Source organism: Aphelocoma coerulescens (genome assembly GCF_041296385.1).
Source record: "Aphelocoma coerulescens isolate FSJ_1873_10779 chromosome Z unlocalized genomic scaffold, UR_Acoe_1.0 ChrZ, whole genome shotgun sequence".
NCBI lineage: Eukaryota > Metazoa > Chordata > Aves > Passeriformes > Corvidae > Aphelocoma > Aphelocoma coerulescens.
This window is the reverse complement of record NW_027184085.1, coordinates 26,791,282-26,811,738: the sequence shown is the minus strand read 5'-3', so window position 1 is coordinate 26,811,738 and position 20,457 is coordinate 26,791,282. Positions and strand designations below refer to the sequence as shown.

Here is a 20,457-nt window from a genome sequence, read left to right as displayed (position 1 = left end):
TTGTTGCATTTAACTTTTTCTGCATTTCATTTTTTAATTTTAAAACCAAACTGTTCAGCTCATATTCATGGTGGGAATAGATTCTGGACAGGAACTAGTATTTATCTCTATACCTCTATTAGATACTGCTTTTTGCCAGCAAGTTACAAAGTAAGCTTGTCAATTTCCTTTCATTCTGTGTTGGTGAAATGTTAATAAAATGTTAAGATAGAGTCAACCAATGCTTTGAAGAATTTTTTCTACCCCAAGTCACTGACATACGTGTACGTATGCACTGATCTGCCTACGCTTCAAATTCCAGAATTATTTTAATTCCTGAAATGTAGGCAGCCCCCTGACTGGCTCCACAGCATTCTGAAGAGACATGGTTATACTGATGCCTTTTCCTGGTCTTAAAATCAAGACTCATACACGGTTAGAAGGGATAAAGAGATTTTACCTTGGTATTTATTTTAAGGATCCTTAGGTGCACACATCCAGGTCATATGCACCGAAATGCACACTGCAATAAGCACACCCTCAAAAGATTGGGTATAACATTATAGGTTTTACTAATTAGCAGATCTATCAAAGATTCCCCAATGAGAGGCTCAAGTGAACCCCCCTCCCCAAGGAGCCTTCCCCTGGATGGTTCTATCTTACGTTTACAGAATGTGTTCTGGAGAGGACCTTGGGGTCTGGGGCTTTCTGAACCCTAATTACAAAGGTTCTAAACTGTTTAGTCTCTCAGCTTGACAAACAAGTCCAAGAACGTAGGCAAAAAGCACTAAAGAATACAGAAGTTGTAAAAAAGGTGTAAGAAGGGTATAAAAGAAAAGGCAAAAAATCTTCATGGCATCAATACATAAACCCATTTTACTCTGTTGTTAGAATAATACAGCTGATACTGTGAGGGCATAGGGAAGAAAAAGCCATGAAGTAGTAAGGAGTGTGGTCTGAAGCATTACATGGGTAGAACTGACTGCTATTCATTCTCAAGATACATGCACTATTGCTATGTATTTCATATGTGGAATCAACCGTACGTAAAAATTGTGGAATAAAGCCATGAACAAGGTAATAATTCAAAATCTTCAAAACTATAAACCTAGAAAAAAAATCAAAGCCCATTATTTGTAAAATGGACCAATAGCCCTGCAATTATACAACAGTATTAGTATATGAAGTTAATAAGATTAAGTTGCTGTTATTCAGAAGTGGCTGTGCTAAGTTTTCATGCCAGTAAACAAACCCCTATTGTTCCTACACAAAAACCTTAAAAAAGAAGGAGCTATAGGTTAAATTGAACAGTATCACACTCACTACCATTAACAGAAACACACATAACAAACTGTAATAGTTTTGGATTTATATTTTTTTCATTACAGAGTACTTCGCAAAGGAAACACATGGGGGTGGCTGAGATAGTATAGAAGGATATTAAAAGAATACAGTATGTAACTTTAACTAAAATAACCACATTCCTTCCTCTACTTCTTACCATTAGTCTCCTCATTCTTTCTTTCTCAATTCTCTCAGTTTCTTTTTTCTGCTCACGTTCAGTGTTGGCATGCCAAGTTGCCACGGCTTTAGAAAGTTTCTGAATTTTCCCAGCGACTGACCGGTGGTACTCTTTAAAATCTTTAGCATGCTGCAATATGCTATTCAGGTATTCCTAGAAAGAGAATCAAGTTAGTGCAGGCACTCTAACATAGCAAGGATTTGGAATCAGGAATACAGGAGTTCTAGTCTTAAAGCCTTACAATTATGTATCACACCGCTTGGGAGTTTTTTAATCAGAAGAACTCCAAAGATAAATAAAATATGTAAGAGAGAAGACCTGCCCAGCAAAGTAAGGTGCATATCTGTCTGGGGCAAACACCTAATAGGTTAAAATACCTGGTGCTTCTGCCTACGCTTCCTCTCCTGTTCTATCTTCTGCTGTTTCTCAAGCTTTTCTGTCATACGAGCCTCTCTCAAAGTCTGGCGCTTGCTTCGTTTGTAGGCTTTAGAGTTCAGTGCTGTCTCCAGTGTTGTGTCACGACGCATGCAGGCTACTACCTCTTGTCTTAGCTACCAGTGGAGGGAGGGGGGGAAAAAAACAATCACTCAAAAAAATGTAATAGCTTTTAATAAAACAACTTTAAACACTGTTATGGCACAGTAAAACAGTAAACAGTTCAAAATATATCCCAGCCTCCTCTTCCCTTTTCATTATAGTTCTGAAAAGATACAGTATTTATATAGCAACAACTACATCTCTTACCCTAAACAAATCCTAAACCTTCACAGAATGGTCAAAAGTGTTAATCACTTTCAATCATAATTTCTTCCCTCTTTACAAGATGCTGGTAACAACTGTCCTGCTGCAATAAAAGGGGCCAGCGAAGATGTTACACCATCAAAATAAAATGCAAATGGACCTCATACATAATGCATTTTCTAGTGCTGGACCTGAATGTAACTGACAATTCGTTTCATTGCCAGCTGTACAGAAGATAGGTGGGAGAAGTAAATGTTAAGAGCTTGGAACAGTATTGCCATAGTCCCAGCAGTAGAGCAGGGAGAGCCTGCTGCTTTTCATCTGACCTCTGACAAAACTTCATTACAAAGGAGTGCCAAGGGTAGAAGGAAGGAAGACTTGGACACCATGGCACAATTACTGCCAAAGCTTTTGTCAGGAAGTATTTTGCGTGACCTGCCAAATTGCATCTTTGTTCTTCCAAACTAGCTGTAAAAGCTAATGGCAAGAGGCCGGTAACAGTCTGGCAGTGTGATTCCTTTTCTGAGATTTATTTGCTGATATAGGCACTCAACATTCAACTTAAATCTTATGTATGAACCTGTTATTTCATTTTCAAAGTCTGTGCCACAGTGGAAATCCCAAAAACGGATCAGAAAAATACCTCACAAAACACCAACATACAACTCTTATTAAAACAAGGGGACTTGGGGAAATACAAAATATGTCCAGAAAGAGGTATCTGTTGAAAAGATCTGTGCTGAAAATCAGCTTGCAGCCTGTCCAGCCCTTGTTTTGTCTTTGTGCCAATGCCATGTTCATTATGAAAGACACAGTTCTATGGTCACATTCTAGACTGGAAGGTAAAGCAAGGAGCAAAAGTAACACCTGCACATTTTTATTAACAAAACAGAATAAAATCTAACATTTCTGTGACTTGCTTGTTGGTTGTTTGCTCTCATGCAGAATCTGCTTTCACTTTGTACTGCTGCAAAATCTCTTTCCAGTTTACTCTTTGCTGCATGAACATGTTTGCTTGTGACTGCTATGAAAATTTTCCTCAAGTAAATTGCATTACCTGGCGCTGGAAATTCAGTAACCTAAGTGCCTTCAACTCCACTGTAGCTTTGGTTCGTAGATCAGGGGGCAGAGAACCAGGCAAGTTCTCCAGTTCCTGGATTCTGTGAGCAATTCGAGCCTGAAGCCTACAAAACCAGAAAACTGAGTAAGACAACAAAAGAAATCTGAAAGCCATTACTAAAATTATATAGTAAAAATAGTCAATTTAACGCAGGCATTACATGTCTTTTTCTGTTTTTTTTTCTGAACTAACAGGCTTTTGCACAGATGACACTGGGTATCTTTTCCCACTTTGAAAATAAATTTTCAAGTGATCAAAATGTCCCTTGGCCTTTCTTTTCAATTAAAACTAGACACATGAAAATAAACTTGGGAATTCTATTTTACACATGCTCTTTGGGATTCTGCTTTCAAACTTCTTTGATGGGTGTTATTTTTACGCAGTGTAGCCAGCAATGACATGGATGGTACTTGCCTTAATATCTGGAATTCCACCTCTTTATTTTATTGACAAAGTAAGTTTGTTCATAAAGTATTCACAGTTATATAGCTGATGCTGTAAATCAAATTCTACTTCACTCTTCCTTTAAAAATTCATTTTGCATTCATTTGCAAATTCAAGAGAGAGAGAAAAAAAAGAGTAATAGACAAGAAAGACAGAACTTGATTTTTTCCAATTTTAATCTTACCAGAAGAATTCTAAATTCTTGGAACAACAAATAGGATGCAATGCTGCACTACTGCAGAAGACTATCTCTCTTCAAGAGAGCAAAAAATGGAAGCAGAATCAGATAAGTAATGTTTGTCATACAAACTGAAAAGCAAATCAAGAAGAGTTATTTCTTAATTAGAGAAAGTTTCATTAAAAGTTGAAAATACTTGTCTCGGTCCAGAGAAGTTCATTATTCCTGCAGGAGAAGTCTTCATTGAGAAAATGACATTGCCTTATTTTCTTATTTCCAGTTTATATACTACACTAAAAAAAGTTCACATTTTGCACAACTGGGCATTCCAGTTAGTAAGAAGATATTCTATTTCACCTAAGGATGCAAAATCTTGAGAATTAAGTGGTTTCATGGAGAGATGTACTAGAGTACATTCATACAAAAAAGCAGCCAAGCTGTTCTAAATCACATGCTCTACCTGTCACTTACCCACACATGGATGCAATCCTGCATCTCAAGGATTATTTACTATTCTTTTTCCCTTTCCAAATAGCTGCAGTGCTTCTCCTGAAACAATCACCTACAAAACAGTTATAGCCAAATCCCAGTTTCCCTGACTTTAATGAAACCTTAAGGGAGCAGTAACAACCTTTCCAAATCTTTCTTTTGAGTTGTGAACTTATTAAAGCAACTGAATACTGAACATATTTTCAATTTTTTTTTCCATTCTTGTTACCAATGAGTGTTCCTTCTTGTACTATACATGAGGATGAGCATAAAAAGTTAATCCACGTTCTCCCTGAGGTATCTTACCGTTTTAGCTAACTAACTGTAAGAGCCACTTCCAAATAAACACCTAGTGAAATGTTGACTTACTAGTTCTGTCAGAATTGGTTTGTTTCTTTAACTTCAGGTATAAAACATACAGAAGTGCTTGCTGATGTAAAAGTTTACCCAATAAAGTTCAAGGAATTACCAAAGGTGGGTTGGTCTTTACATTTCTATTATTAAAATTGATAACAAAAATCCAAATATACATGTTTCTTGAGATATGTCTAAACATAATCAAAGCTCACAGAGTATGCTTATTATGTACCATCAACACATCATGCAGTCCACTCCCATGTAAAACACACTTCACTGCTAATAATTTTGTTTTTCTCAACTTGAGTTTATAAAAAAGTGGATCAGAAATAAATGCACTTGAAATTTTATCATTAAATTACAGGGCAGATTAGTATATCCAGGATCACTTTTCTTTCAACTATTTTCCTTCATACATTGAAATGCACTGAGCTACAAACAATGACAGCTCAATGCTTTGGTGGGGGATTATCCACCATTTAATAACCCAGTCAGAGGGAAGGTATAGGAACAAAAAAATCAGTACTTCTAAGTCAGTAGAGGTATTACCTCAGAAAACTTTATTGTAACTCAGATCAATTCTCTATTTAAAGAAAGTCCAGCATAAAAGAAGTTGAAATACTAATGAAAATCTACAGTACAGAGAAGAATAAAGAAATGACAACTAGATGGGTTACATATGAACCAAAAAAAAATATATATATTTTTGAAGTTTAACTTCATATTTTCATAGAAGTACTATTTACATGTATTGTCTACAGTACTAGTAGAGTAATGGTAATAATGTTTTCTTCAGTAGTCATTAGGATTTTTGAAAGAATTCCAACCCAAGTAAATGCAAGAACTGCTTGAGCTATCTCTCACCACAGCCACCTTCTAGTGTTTAAAAGAAAAAGACCGCAGTTTATTGTACTGATGGTATCTTCATGGAAAAATGCTAACAGCTGTTAGGTAAAGAGAATCCAAAGAAAAAGGTTTTCTATATCTTTTTACAATCACTTGGAGGATATCATATCACCACTTAAAGGATGTAATAAATTAATCTTCGCAGTTCAGCAATTTATCTTCATTTATCTTCTGAATGTATACAGAGATCTCTCTGCAGAACAAGTGATGCACACCCATTCCTCATTGACTTGGGTCAATAGCAGAGGTTATGGCTGTACATTCAAACCTGTCTGGCATGGATGCCATGCCGTAAACCAAGAAGATACCTAAGAAGATACTCTGCAGGTAACAGAAAGAAACCATTTATAATCTGTAGGACATTAGCAAGTGTATTATTTTTTAATTAGCAATGAGAATGAGAAGGTGGAAAAAGCCTTTCAACATAATAGAACAACTTTAAATCATAGACATTATTATCTTTAAGACAGCCCTTCACTGAGATTAAAAAGCTGCACTTTAGTTTGAAGAAAGCATTAAGGAGAGTTTTATAAAAACATTGTATTGGATTTGCGTGGCTAGGTGTTGCTAGCAGGGGGGCTACAGCACTGGCTTCTGTGAGAAGCTGCCAGAAGTTTTCCCTTTGTCCAGCAGAGCCAATGCCAGCCAGCTCCAGGACCGACCCTCTGCTGGACAAGGCTGAGCCAATTAAAAATGCTTGTAATGCCTCTGTGATAACAGAGTTAAGAAGGGAAAAAAAAAGTTACTGGGCCCATCTAACTGTGGCCACAGAAGAACAGGGTGAGAATGTGTGAGAGGAACAAACAGACATGAAGATCAGTGGAGAATGAGGGGCAGGAGGTGTTAGAGGCAGCAGAGCTAAGATTCCCCTGCAGCCCACAGTGAACAACATGGTAAAGCAGCTGTGCCCCTGTAGCCCACGGAAGACCACAGGGATGCAGAGATCCACCTGTAATTCAAATGGTTTTCAAAGTATAATGCCCCTTTATTAAAAGGGTTTAGTGTGAGATCTCAAGAGCCAACTGTTTCATAAAGCTTTCACTAATCTCAGTGGTTTCGGGATAAGGATGTTTATTTTGGCTTTTTTTCTACTCAATTTTTATTAAGAAATTGTGAATGCATGTTTCTGAATTAAACTTGCCTATATTAAAGCTAAATCCAGCACCATTCAAACCACAGAAGCTGTCAAACTGCTTTTTGCAAAACTTTTGTCTGATGCTATTTATACAGTTTTAATTAATTAAAAGATTTCCAGGAGTTCTACATATTCTGGAATTCAACGCAAAATCAAATACCAGTACTGTTCAACATTAAAAAACCTTGGATCTTTCATCTATGTTCTAGGATAAAAAAATATATATATAAAACCCTTCTGGCTGCAGAATCCCTATCAAGCTTTCCTCTTGCTCTGCCAAGAACATCATTGTATTTAGAACCTAACAGATATGATGCATCTGTAACTGGTTCTCTAAATTAGAAAAAGCACCAGCGTTATTTTTTGTCACTCCTCACTTCTCTCTGTTTATGAACACTAAGACATAATAGCTTGGCACAAATAGTGCAACACAGCAGGGTGAAAACACATGAAGAGTAACAATCTGAGGTTAATTGATGCAGAAAAGGTTACATCATACTGGCTATATGATTCTTGGATGAAGTTAGTGTTACAATTCTTCTGTCAGAATAACTGTGAAACCGTAAAACGGTGTGTTCTACAAGCTTTCTGAAAAAGATGCTGGAAAGTAGTGATTGCTCATGCTGAAACCGTTATAGCCATTCAGTCCTAGGGTACATGGATAAGAGTGGCAGAATGACAACAAGAACGCACTGATAGAACTACTTAAGCAATACCAGATACAAAATATAAGAGCTTTTCTGTAATCAAGGCCTGAATTCTGGGCATGGCATCACACCCTAAAATGCTTCATGGTGTTTTACCTTCATAAAGCAAAAGTCATTAAACCAGTTTTCCATGAGATCACCATCCCTCTTGGCTACCTTCCTCTACAAACTCAAAGTAACAATGCAAGATGTATCATTAGTCCAAAACAGGTAATATTCTGAGCGCAATTACTTCCCTCTGATAATCATCAGGAACATATGTTAGGTGCAGATCAAAATCCTTCTGCTGCCTGGGAGATTCTCAAAGTCAGTTGTTAAATAGGCTTAATGATGAAGAGTTAAGAAGTCTCTTTCTAACTCCAAATGTTCTGCCCTATACTTTGTAAGAAATACACTTCATCATCTAAACAGAGCACTCAGGAGGCAATTTCTGAAAATCACGCTTCCTGGTACACTTTTTTTTTAATCTTGCCTGTGACTTTCTTATTCTCTCCACTCTTCAGTCATCCAGCCAAATCTATCATACTAATAAAATGTGGGATAGCTGTGGCTACTAACTCCAGCCTTTTGACCCTCTCTGTTCTCTTCTAACTTCCCTTTGTTTATAATATTGAAAATCTTGCGCACTAAATTGGTTTCTCTGTATACTACAAGGATTTTGATTTCCCTAACTTTCAGTGTTTGCAAGATCCAAGTAATACACTAACTCAGCAGAGCCCTTGAGCCTGTTTCAAACTTAAATGGTTTGCAGTGATACTGCCAGCATGGTTTACTAGTTCATAATTTGGGGTAGAATTAAATAATTGTTTGGTTCGATGTTTGTGCACTTCTTGGTAACACAGCCTTTCTCTGGAAACTTTGTTTACACTATTACCACTACAGCAGCAAGGAGTTCCAGTTAAGGATGTGAAAATCATTTTAATCTTGTTTTTCATTTTTACCTATATTCACGTTCTTGGAGTATTTCAACAGGATCCAATCCTTGTGGCTTCTGGATAGGGCTGATGCGGTTCTGCTTTTGCTGCAGCTGGACAATGGGTGAAGGCTGTCCAGGTGGGGGCTGTGGTACAGAGGGCCCAGGCAGGGTGGCAGCAGGCTGGTTGGCAGGGGGAGCAGGAGATGGCCTCCCACTAGGAGCTGGTGCTGGAAGCTTTTGTTGTGCATTGGAGACGTTCATATCTGGGGCTTGGCCTGAAACATAAACACTACTGACTCATAACATGAAATATGGAAAGCAGGAAGAAAATCAAAATGGCTTTCTGAACATAGGACAGGAAGGTAAGGTAAACATTCAAAATCACCACGAAAGGCACATTGAGACTACACTGTTTTTTGAAACAGACATACTAAAATGCAAGTATACCATACATTGCAAGAAATAGCCGAAAGAAAAACAAAACACATGAAACTTCATGATGAATGCCATTTCTTTTGCTATTCCTGTGGACTTTTAATTCTAATATTACAAGAAACAAAACAGCTGTAGAACTGACCTCCTGCAAATTCAAGACCTCATTCTACCTCTTGTTCACTATCCTTGCACTAGTTAGAAAAAAGCATCTATAACCCCAACATTACAACAAACAGAAGTAGGTCTGATTTTAGACCTCTATCAGAACTTGATAACCACATGAAAATTTTTACAACTGTATTGATAAATACCTGCCAGATATAAATAGCTTTTGTTCCATTATGATCTCCCATTAATCGTATTTATTTCAAATATCAGGAACTCAATTATTCTAATCATCTTGAAAAGCAACACCTCCGTTAACAAGCAAATAGTACCTGTCATTTACAGTCACTAAGGGTCATAGATTTCAGTATTTCATTATGACAAGTTACCCATACATTCAGATGTTCATGAATTCACTAATAAGACATTGCTAAAACAAAGATGCCACTTAATTGTCTGAAGAGTCATAGTCACTTAAGCTAGGGAAAACAGCTACAAAGTACACCTGCAATCTTGTAATCAACCTTAATTCAAAACCAACATCCTGAAATCTATAGAGATCACCATTTGTCATTCACACACCTGCATCAAACTCCAGAAAAGGAACTTGAGCACAAGCTGTAGATTCTGTATTTAGCATCACTGCATTTCAGCTTATAAAAAGAAAAAAAAACAAGCCAATCAAAAGCCTCTGTGCAACCTCAGTTCTCAGGGAATCTGAGAAGTTGAATGACTGAACAATGAATGACAAAAAATTAGAAGACATGAGGAAAGAAGTTACACTGTTCATTGACCTCAAAGACTCCACTGATCGTTCAAAGCTATTCGATTCCAAAAGAACAAAACAAGCAAAAGGAAACAGTGTAATTCTACCATGATTTGAAAACTTTTGTTTACAGTAGCAAAGGTGAAAGACAAGCTTGCTACAATTAAGCATGCTCAGAGGATAACTTACTAAGTTTTATGTGTGTTCCTCAGAAAACTTACATATTTTGTTCTGATTGCAAAAACGTGCTTCATGTTCAGTCTGTCTAAAAATTGAAGTAATTTTATGTGGGTCTTTCCCAAATTAATAAAAGGTTAGACTCTCCTAGATTAAAATCTTCAGTACAACTTTTCTGCACAGCTTTTTACTTTCCTTTTTCACTTTTCCCCACATTTTTTTCCCACTATACCTTCAGTCCAAGTTTTAGGGGTAATGGCAGCTGTATGTCCAGGCATCCCCGGAGCAGGCCCTGGTCCAGTTGCAGCACCACTCATTGCATGTAACCCAATACCTGCAATTTGACAGAGGAAATAAATTTGCTAAGACACAAAGCATTTCCAAGATACAAAAATCATTGTTTCCTAGCATGCTAGTCTATTCAGGCAAGTAGTACATTTCTTCACTAAATAAGGATTTAAATGGGCTTTACTGTTAATACATACACCTAATGAAGTGTATCAAAATCATGTTTCATGAAAAAAACAACTTAGGAGCAAAATCCATATTCACCAAAATAAAGAGAACAGTGACATTATTAAAACTTAAGAAAATAGTACCATCTTAACTTTCAATTCTAATGCAAAATCAGTAATGGAAGTGTTCAGAAACTAGAGGTGCAGAATGTTTAATGTAACACAGTTTTCTTAGGACCAAAATGTGCTTGCTTACGTTACTGCAGTATCTACTACCATTGTGAGAAAAAAGTAAGTACACTTCCTTTTCCTTATGTTTTTCTCTTAACAGCACACTGTACATGGCTTATTTTCAACAACCTAAATCATCAGTCAGCTTGATCCAGATTATTTATCTACTTTTCTGCATAGCAACAGGAGACCAGAAATTCACTCAGAAAAACAAGGGAAATTGCTATCAGTAAAGTACAATTAACATTCAAAAACTGCCAAGCATATCAGGACAGACACTACTGCACAGTGAAATAACTTCTATTGCAGTTTTGACAATACCCTATTAATAACAGATGTGTTTTATGCACTTGCTCAAGCTTAATGCTAAAGGCCATGCTATTCACTTTGATGCCAGAATACAGTCCCAAATTACAGCCCTGCACAGCACCCATTTCTTAATCTATCACAGGTAGAACTTGGAGAATTACCTGAGCAATGATTCTTACCACAGATTCACTTACCGGACTGTCTGTTGAAGGCACTGGGAGGCTGCTGCTGTTGAATGCCCGGCAGGGTTCTCTTGCCCTGCACAGCAAGCTGGAGGTTTTCGGGTAAGGGCTGACCCCTCGCCAGCATTTTGTATGCTAGAATCTGAGCCCGCAGCTGATGCAGCTGTGCAGGGCTGAAGGGGGAAGGCCCTCTGTTAGGCTGATTCATAACTTGTGGGTCTCCTGCTATAATGGGTCCTGGCTGACTCGGAGTCATCTGAGGTGGTGTTGGACCTCCTCCAGACATTGGACTGGACACGTGCTCTGGTGCTCCTAGTGGAGATGGGTGTGGAGACATATAACCTAGAACAGGTAGAAGAATCATAAACTTTCCACTCTGCTAGTTAAACCTAAATTCCATCCAATTTTTTAACAGTACATAAAGTAGAAAAGTGTCTCTCTCATGTCAGGATAGCTGTAGCATTTTCTGCAAAGACAAAAGTGCAATCCAAAGTTCCCTGGGATATCAAGATAGCCTCAGGAGCTCTTCTTCAAGAACTACTATTATTTAGTCCAATAATTGCTAAAAATAACAATTACCTGCATATTTGGAGTAAGACAAACTAAAACATTAAATACAATACAGAAGCCTGGGGATATGGTGTTGTTTACTAGAACTCTGGAAAAATGTTTCTTTGTGGAACACATGCAGTGAAGTCTGCCTAGTTTATAGCTTAATATTCTAAATTTGATGTACACACATCAAGGAATATCCATTCACTTCTACAGGCCCTCCTTGCTAACGCTCACCAACATAGAGAAATAGAAATAAATAGTATTCACTTTCTGTACAATTACTCTTTAATTTATACAAATTAAAGGTTTGAGCCAGACAAAGTATGTTCAATACTTTTGCCATCTGGGTGCTCAACAACTTGGAACATCAACTGCAAGCACAAACATCACCCTCTGAAGAAGCTGCTGAAGAGCAATCACAGTTCTGAAATGAACAGTGCTTGTATCTTATTAAAGCACTTGAAAATGCAGTGGTTTTAATTGTGAATATTAATTACACCTACTAAACATTTTCCTGAGCTTCACAAAGCCCAACAGAGAGCTAGTTTTTGGGGATTTTGTCCACCAAGAGCGAAAAAGAGGTAACAATATTTACTCACTTCGCTCTGGTACTGTGGAACACAAATAATCTTCTCACAAACTGGAAAAGTCTAAAAAAAACTTGTAAAAATCTAGAAATCTTCTGGCTCATTTCCATATTCCAGGTTCATAAGCCACAAATCATAACTCCAAAGATCATGGTACAGTTCATGATTCTGTGACACCCAATCTACTCTTCTCCCACTTTTCCTGTCATTTTAAAGTGAAACTACACCAATTCCATCTATATGTAGTACAGATCACAGAAGAAATTTTGCTCTTTCTTTAGCTTCACTGTTCTTACTGACCCTTCAGTAAAGGTATCATAGGCAAAACCTCAAAGTAGTCTCAACTTTTCTGGGATGACAGCAGCTGTAAGTCGCTAAAACTTAAACAAGTGAAGAGATTAGATTGTCAAAGAACTGAAATTTGTGCTCAACTTAAATAAAGGTTGTAAATGCATGAGACAGAAGAAAAAGAAGAAAGGATTTCAGTTCTTCTAAAAAAAGGAAAATGAGATAGAAGTACAGCAGGTAAAGAGGGCTTCTGATGGGAAGAGACCAGACAAGACAGAAACAGACCAAGTTCAATTTAAAGATGATGATGACAGGAAAGGAAGATTATTTTGGCGAGAGTAAGAAAAGTTACATGGTTCAAGAGAAAAATGAGGGAAGAAGTTCAAAGAAAAGGAAGAAAGAGACTTTAAAAATTTAGAACTACTGGAGCTATATGCTAGTTCAGTATAAAAATGGTCTATACATCCCTTGGTGATAAAAAGCATGATAAATAACTGCAAGTTTACTCCATGTATTCAGCTTCTTCCACCAACCTACTTTTTTTATTATTTTAAGAAAAGAGGGGAATCTACAAATCTCTCTTGCTGAGCACACTGCATAAAAAAAGCACCCATCAAACCACAACAGTACAAAACATATGCAATTGCATTACTGGTTTATACTACAAAATGGGGTTTATTGCAATGTTTATCCATTATTCCATTTCTAAATCTCAGGATTTACCTTACACGGCACCTAATCGGAATTACATTGTTTTCTGAACTGCTTTTGAAAGAATGGTTTCTGTCCCTCCTCAAGTTATATTGTCCAATTTATAAATTCCATAATGACTGATAGATTTCAGACCCAAGATCTTGAACTGCATCTGGACTACAAAAATTTAGAACAGTGGTCTAAGATGCTGAGTATTTGTTTTCAGTCCCGACAGTTTAAGCTGCAAAGTCTGTGACTAAGTTTTGCACAGAGGAGTTTACAGAAGCAGAAATTTTTTGATCCTTCCAGACATATATTTATTACTTACACTTTCTCTTTTCCTCAAAGTCCTCTGTATTAGGGTTCTTAACAATAGAAAACTGTGCTTGACAAGAGGAAGAAAGAAAACAAAATTCCCATAAAATATATTAGGAAAGAACGAAATCCTTCCAAACTTCTTGTAAGGGTGCTAAAATGTGGCATTTACACAATGCCATGATGTTATATGAAAATTTTCCTTTTAAGTCTGAAAACTTTTATACAATGACAGTCACAAAAGAAACAGACACAAACCAGTCCTAATAAAGTATTTACACTACTTCCTTTTTTCCTATCTTATTACAAGTACTCTAACACAGATAAGCATAACACAGGAAGATCCCCCAAAATTGAGTTTAACCACCATAAAATACATAACCTACAGTTCTGAACAACACAGAGAATAGAAGTCACCCACTACTGGGAAAGGGAGGCCAAACAACCCTGCCTATCATTTAAAACTGTGGTAACTTCTAAGCTTTATCAGGCTTCTCCAGATCTTGCCTTTTCTGAAAACCTTGAATGACGGTGATTCTTAATCACTCTCATGCTGAATTTCCTTTCCCCTAAGTCCCATCAGAATTCCACTTACATAACTTGTAACCATTACTTCTCTGCTATTACTGTGCACCTTTGAGGAGTGTCTTGTCTGTCTTTCCGTAATCCTTCAATGGGTTATAGAAGAGGCTGTGTCAGAAACCTTCTCAGGTTTTCCTACCCGTAGGCATAATCAGAAACATATTTAATCCCCCTCTGGTATCACCTTGTTCAGCAGAAACGCATCACAGCATGTCATAAACAATGTATATTCTTTACAGTATTAACATTGGAAGAAATCCTCGTTCTAACACTTCGCCAAGTACTATTGGAGGGCAGACTGTACACAAAGTTTCGGCTTTAATTGCTTCTTGTTTCACTTCAGTTAACAGAAACAATAACATCTTTCTTTTCTGTTTTAAAGCTGAAAAATCAGAGCGCTAAAAATAGAGACACTTTTTTCTCCAGTTTTAATGCTAAAATGAAACAGAAAGAACACCTACAAATGAATTCTAAACCCTAGTAATGACACCGAAAGAATCAAAGTTTTAGCAGTCCAGACACTGGGATGTTCAACAGAGGTTTTGAATCTCCACTCAAATTTAGTAAGTCTTAAAAAACAGAAGTGTCTGAAGATCACAGAGGTCACATCTTTATGCTAAAACCAACAGCAAGGGTATATTTGTACTCAAGAATGTGACTGTAAGAGAATTTTTGGATTTGCAAGATACAGACAGGATTGAAGAAATCTAGCTGTGTAACTCATTGAACTATCACTTCAATCATCAACTGAAGCTAGCTTAAAAAGCAATGGAAAGGAATCAAGTACATCTCCGCAATACACAGTACAAAAGCATAATGTCCTGGAACACAGTGAAAAATATGTCCGTGTTGGACTGAGGTTACAAACTTTTTTAAGGCAAGCAAAACATAAAATTTCCCTCTTAGTGTGGCCAGAGTTAACAAAAGTTCTTGTGAAACTGAACAAAGAAAAAGAGGGGTCACACGTGTGCAAGTAATCTAAAACTAGGACAGCAGAAATAAACTTGTTGAGCAGTCTTACACTAGCAGGCAGATGAGTAAGGTGGCAGGTCTTTTCTCATCTTTAAAAGTCTGAAAGAACTCAGAAAAGTAGGTGCAACTAATTTGAAAACAGTAGGGACAATGAATGTTGCCTGCGAAGTAGCAGTATATTAGTGAATTCTATAAGTTAAAAAATGGCGTATCTTTTTAAGTTCAACAAATACTACATGATTATTAAAAATTAATACAGATCAAGTCCCAGAATCCTAAGTTCCTTCAGCCCTTATGTTCCCATTTACAAACATCAAGAAATGACAGCCAAACAATTCAAACTGGTCTGTATTTCATGGCTGGATCACAGTAACTTCATTTAATTTTTACAAATCCCAGAAAAATATGTAAATTGTTTATTCCAGTCCATTTATATATTTTTATAAAGTCTTTATAATACAAATATTTTATTTTATATAAATATTTAGCTTATCTTTGCAATTTCTCCCCAATCCCCCTCAAAAGTCAATTCTAACCATGATTTTAATCAGTCAGATAAGTGTTTAACAAATTACATTAAATTTCAGACTCCTCAAATACTGCGAAATTCACCACAGTTCACTCACAGAGTCCGAAGACAGTTTCTAACCCAATTAAAAATCAGTAATGCGCAGTAAGCTTACTATTTAAACAGCTAAATATGAAGTTGGAGCAATAGATTTTCCATTCCTTTAACCTATTAGCATTAAAACAAAGGTATTAAGACTAAAGTGGGACATCATTGTGCGTAAGTTCAAGAAGAGAGAATCTCTCATTAAAATTAGTCAGGAATGTTACCCTTTCTCCAGTTTGGCAGTAAGACTGGAAGGAGTAACTGTGAGGAGAAGGATACCAACTCACAGTATTTTCCCCCATAAATTAATGTCAGACTTCTGAAAATCATCCTATTGCAGTATGCAATAAAAATATGACGATCTGTCTGAGCTAGCAAAACATTTTTTCTGGATGACTCGCATCTCACTGAGCAGCAAGAAAAAAATAAACCCAGAAAATAATAAAGTTGCATACCTTAACGTAGTAATTACTGTTTGTTTAAAAAATGCAAAAATCTCAGAACAGTAATTACCCTTCAAACAGCAACAGGCACTTAAGTAAAATGAAAAAGTTCATGCAGATTTAGCTTTCAAATGAGTTTCCTCATCATTCATTTCACCTCAGAAAATGGTAGTTAATTATTTAACATAGACTGTAAGAATCATTACTTCCAAAATTCTGTATCAACTTTCTCTTTCACAACTGTAGGCTTGATTTACATAAACTATATCTACAACTGCCTGTGCAGTTGCCATTTTATTTCTAATTTATCTCCCACATTTGTAAACATGTCTTTTATAAAAAAATCTTGCTTTTGTACTTAGAGACAATCTTTTGCAAGATTTCCTTCTTTACCAAAATTACTAAAAAGAACTAAAAATACTGCTATTGGGACATCTGAGACATTTAAATGAAATCTCATTTTGTGATCACTTCCCATTGCAAATGCCATACAGAAGGACTATAGACTATGGATTAATCACAACTGTTCCACTCAGATCTCTAAGAACTGAAGCATTTTATGAAGACCATCCACCCTGCCACTGTCAAAAAATATAAGGGCATTGTTTCCCACTCCAGCTTACCAGTTCTTCTCAGAATCTTGAAGCCTGTGAACAGGCAGATTTCTGTCAATAAGGGACCATTACAGCTACAATAGTCTACCTAACTTGTCCAAAACAGACCAAAGACTCTTGACCTCTAAACAAACTTCTCCCTTTAGCTTATGAAACAGATGAGAAAGACATCCAGTGTTGACTTAGCTTTTGTATGACACAAAAACTACCACCAATACTTGGGTAATCTTTGTTCCAAAGGTTAATTATCTTCATTAAGTAAGATACAGCTATTTAACACATTCTCAATTCAAATAATTTGAATTTGCAGGTACTGAAATACACTGCCTCCTTTTTTTCCCCCCCCCCTTTAAAGGCTCCATCTATAACAAGCCCTTTTACTATTTGGGAATGTGCAGACAGATCAAGTATTCCTTTAATTCTCCATCAGATAGATTAGAAAATGGAGTTCAACATTTTCCAGGATAAAACACACTCTTCTCAGCAGTAAAAACCACTTTTTATGAAACAGTTTATACCCCTACACAGCAAACTTTTTGATCCTAGACATACATTGTTGTTGGCTGTGCTAAAATCTATGCTAGAAAAATAAGCACATTCTTCTCAGATTCTGATCAGCCTTTGTAAACAACTTGTTATTTACTGCTAAACCTCTGCGCTATATGTAATTTTTATCTGTACTGACTTTAAACTTTTCTCCAGATCACAAATACCTTGAACAACACTGAACCAAAATAGACTTTTAAAAGACTAGAAAAATCCACAACTGGATGATCATCTTCTAGTTATAGGTAAGTTTATAATCTGTCATTTAATGATCTTAATATATTAAATGCAGATTATATTGATTTTACTTAGTGATATCTTTCTCTTAAATCACAGTATCACAGAGTAACAAGCCAAGGAATTTCTATAACTCTACCAGGCAGACAAAGTTGTGTCTATCGTCACTGCTACTGGCTTTAACAACGCACAGAGAAGCCCCAAACATGGCCTAGGATTGTTTTTCCTGACAACTGTACAAATCACACCCCTTGACATTTTAATGAAGGAATTTAGCTTATGATCTCCACAAAAAAAACCAAGCTTGTTTGACTAGTATATAAAAATAATATAATAGTATCATGTTTACATAACATATAGTAACTTTGTCAGTCTAAAGGCTAACTTTATGCAATTCAGAAGGACTTGGACAAGCTCAAGAAGCCTGACTATGTGAACTTCATGAGGTTTAACAAGTCCAAGTACAAGGTTCTGCACAAGGCTTGAGGCAAACCCCAGTATCAATACATGCTGGGGAGTGAAGGGGTTGAGAGCAGACCAAGAAGGGCTTGGGGATACAGGTGGACGAAAAGCTTGATGTGATCTGTCATTGTGTAGTCAAAGCCCAAAAAGCCAAAGGTTTCCTGCATCCAAAGCAGCGTGGGCAGCAGGGCCAGGGAGGGGATTCTGCCCCTCTGATCTACTCCGCTGTGGTGAGACCTCACCTCCAGTGCTGCATCCAGCTCTGGGGTCCCAGCACAGGAAGGACATGGAACTGTTGGAGGGAATCCAGAGGAGGGCCACAAATATCACCAGAGGGATGGACCAGCTCTCCTGTGAGGACAGGCTGAGAGTAGGGGTGTTCCCTCTGGAAAAGAGAAGGTTTCAGGGAGACCTTACTGTGGCCTTTCAATACTTGAATGGGGCTTACAAGAAAACTGGAAAGAGACCTTTTAAAAGGACTGTAGTCACGGGACGAGGGGGAATGGTTTTAGACAATAAACTCAGACTTGATACAAGGAAGACTTTTTTTTTTTAATAAGGGTGGTGAAACTCTGGCCAGGTTGCTCAGAGCAGTGATAAATGCCCCATCCCTGGAAACATTCAGGGTCAGTTTCAGTAGGGTGCTGAACAACTCTGAACAATAACGGGGCTCTTATCTAGCTGGGGATGTCCCTGTTCACTGCAAAAGGGTTGGACAGAAGGACTTCTAAAGGCCCTCTTCCAAACCAAACCATACTACGTTTCTATGATTCTGTGATTTTTCCAAAAATTTATTCTTGATGGTCTGAATTACAGACAATCTATTTATTTTACCTACCACATTTACTGATACTTGGCCATTCTCCCTAAGATTTCAAATTAATGGGCAAATTTAGGATGATTCATTTCCTGGGGTTGTGGACTTATTCAGCCACTTTACCTCAAATGCCCCCCCAAAATATTAATTAGTGTATATTTATCTACTTCAGCTTGAGGACTACAAACAATAAGCCAAGAAAAAAACAGACCTAGCACTAATGAGGTATATTTTCTATTTGACACTTATATTGTTAAAAATTGTACATAACTGTGTACTGCAAGCTCAACTTTCAGACATCTACAAGGAAGTGAACCTTGTAGTAAGTCTTGGTTTCTACCATACCCAACTGAAGGTTTTGTCAGGACTTCAAGAGCTACCAGGCATCTTTCCATGGATTCTCAGAGAAGTCCATACTGTCCTTCTGCCATGAGCATGGGCATGGGTAAACCCTCCTTCACCACACTGTTTATTTCCACAAAATTTGTAAAAAAACAAGTGTCCTACTTTCTCTAATGTCATGGGAACTCACACAGAAAATATCCAATAGGCTGACAGGCTATTAAGGAACCTGATTTTCTACCCCGAACCTGTACATTAATGGCAAAAATGTACAAGTCTAGCAGATGGGACTTTGCCCAGAACAGCACTTTGTATCAGAACAGCATCAAGTGCCATCACCACTTTTTTGTGGAAAAGACAATTGTGTAAGAACAAAAAAAATTGAGACATAGGGCAATGAAAGCTAAAACAGTCCTCTATAATGAAAAAAAAAAAAGTATTAGAACTTCTGGGGGTTTTTTTTTGACCATTTCTTTTAAAAGCCTGCTCCACATCAGAACTCTAGTAATATCTGTTTACATTGTAACAGTTGCTGGCATACACAAAAAAGAGAGTAGGACTCTGTAGTCTCTAGCCTGACAAAGTTGCTACAAACACAATCAACTTTTTGCAGTGCAAAACAACCTGGAAATCTGACCTCAGGAGCACAGCAAAAACAACTCAGAAGCTACTTGTTTTTGAAGCATTTTCAACCTGTGCTCCTGTATTTTCAGTACACAATGTATGAACTGTCCCTTCTTCATCTTTAGACTAAATGCTTTGCTCATTTCATCCCAAGCAAAAGTGCCCCCTAAATGCAAAGACAAGCAAAATTTGTCTCTCAGATGATCATGCTTCTATTTTGTTGAAATCAATGAAAAAGTTTTACCTGATGAAGATCTTGTTTCTGCCAAGTCAGTTCTATTTTACTTAATTAATATTGAAAGACTTAATGGAAAAACATGATTTTCTAATTATCTGGGTCCCGGACTGGGATTCAGCTGGCAAGTTACATGGCGGAGTTTCAGTCGCATACCACTGAAAAGCCACAAAGAAGTTCAGGCTCAGTCTTTTCACTGACTTGCACCTGTTTTCTCCTTCCAGCATTTCTCTTATCCTATATACATACATCAGACAAGGACCACGTCCTAACAGTTATGTACAGAGTGTGTCACACCAAGAGCCTAATTTCATTTGGGATTCTTCAGGTGTTGTTGTAAAATAATTAAGCATGCAACACAGAAAGCTTTATCTGCTG

The 20,457-nt window shown here is 37.1% G+C and overlaps 1 protein-coding gene across 1 annotated transcript in view; it reads right to left on the bottom strand.

Annotated features, from left to right (window-relative positions):
• The window catches only part of SMARCA2 (SWI/SNF related BAF chromatin remodeling complex subunit ATPase 2), a 118,142-nt gene that overhangs the window by 75,143 nt on the left and 22,542 nt on the right, over nt 1-20,457 (bottom strand). The window contains exons 4-9 of the mRNA XM_069001850.1: nt 11,167-11,496; nt 10,210-10,311; nt 8,520-8,769; nt 3,300-3,426; nt 1,879-2,052; nt 1,481-1,654 (exon numbers count right to left, since the gene is read on the bottom strand). Coding sequence (XP_068857951.1) covers nt 1,481-1,654; nt 1,879-2,052; nt 3,300-3,426; nt 8,520-8,769; nt 10,210-10,311; nt 11,167-11,496 — 1,157 coding nt within the window. The remainder of the gene's footprint in view (nt 1-1,480; nt 1,655-1,878; nt 2,053-3,299; nt 3,427-8,519; nt 8,770-10,209; nt 10,312-11,166; nt 11,497-20,457) is intronic.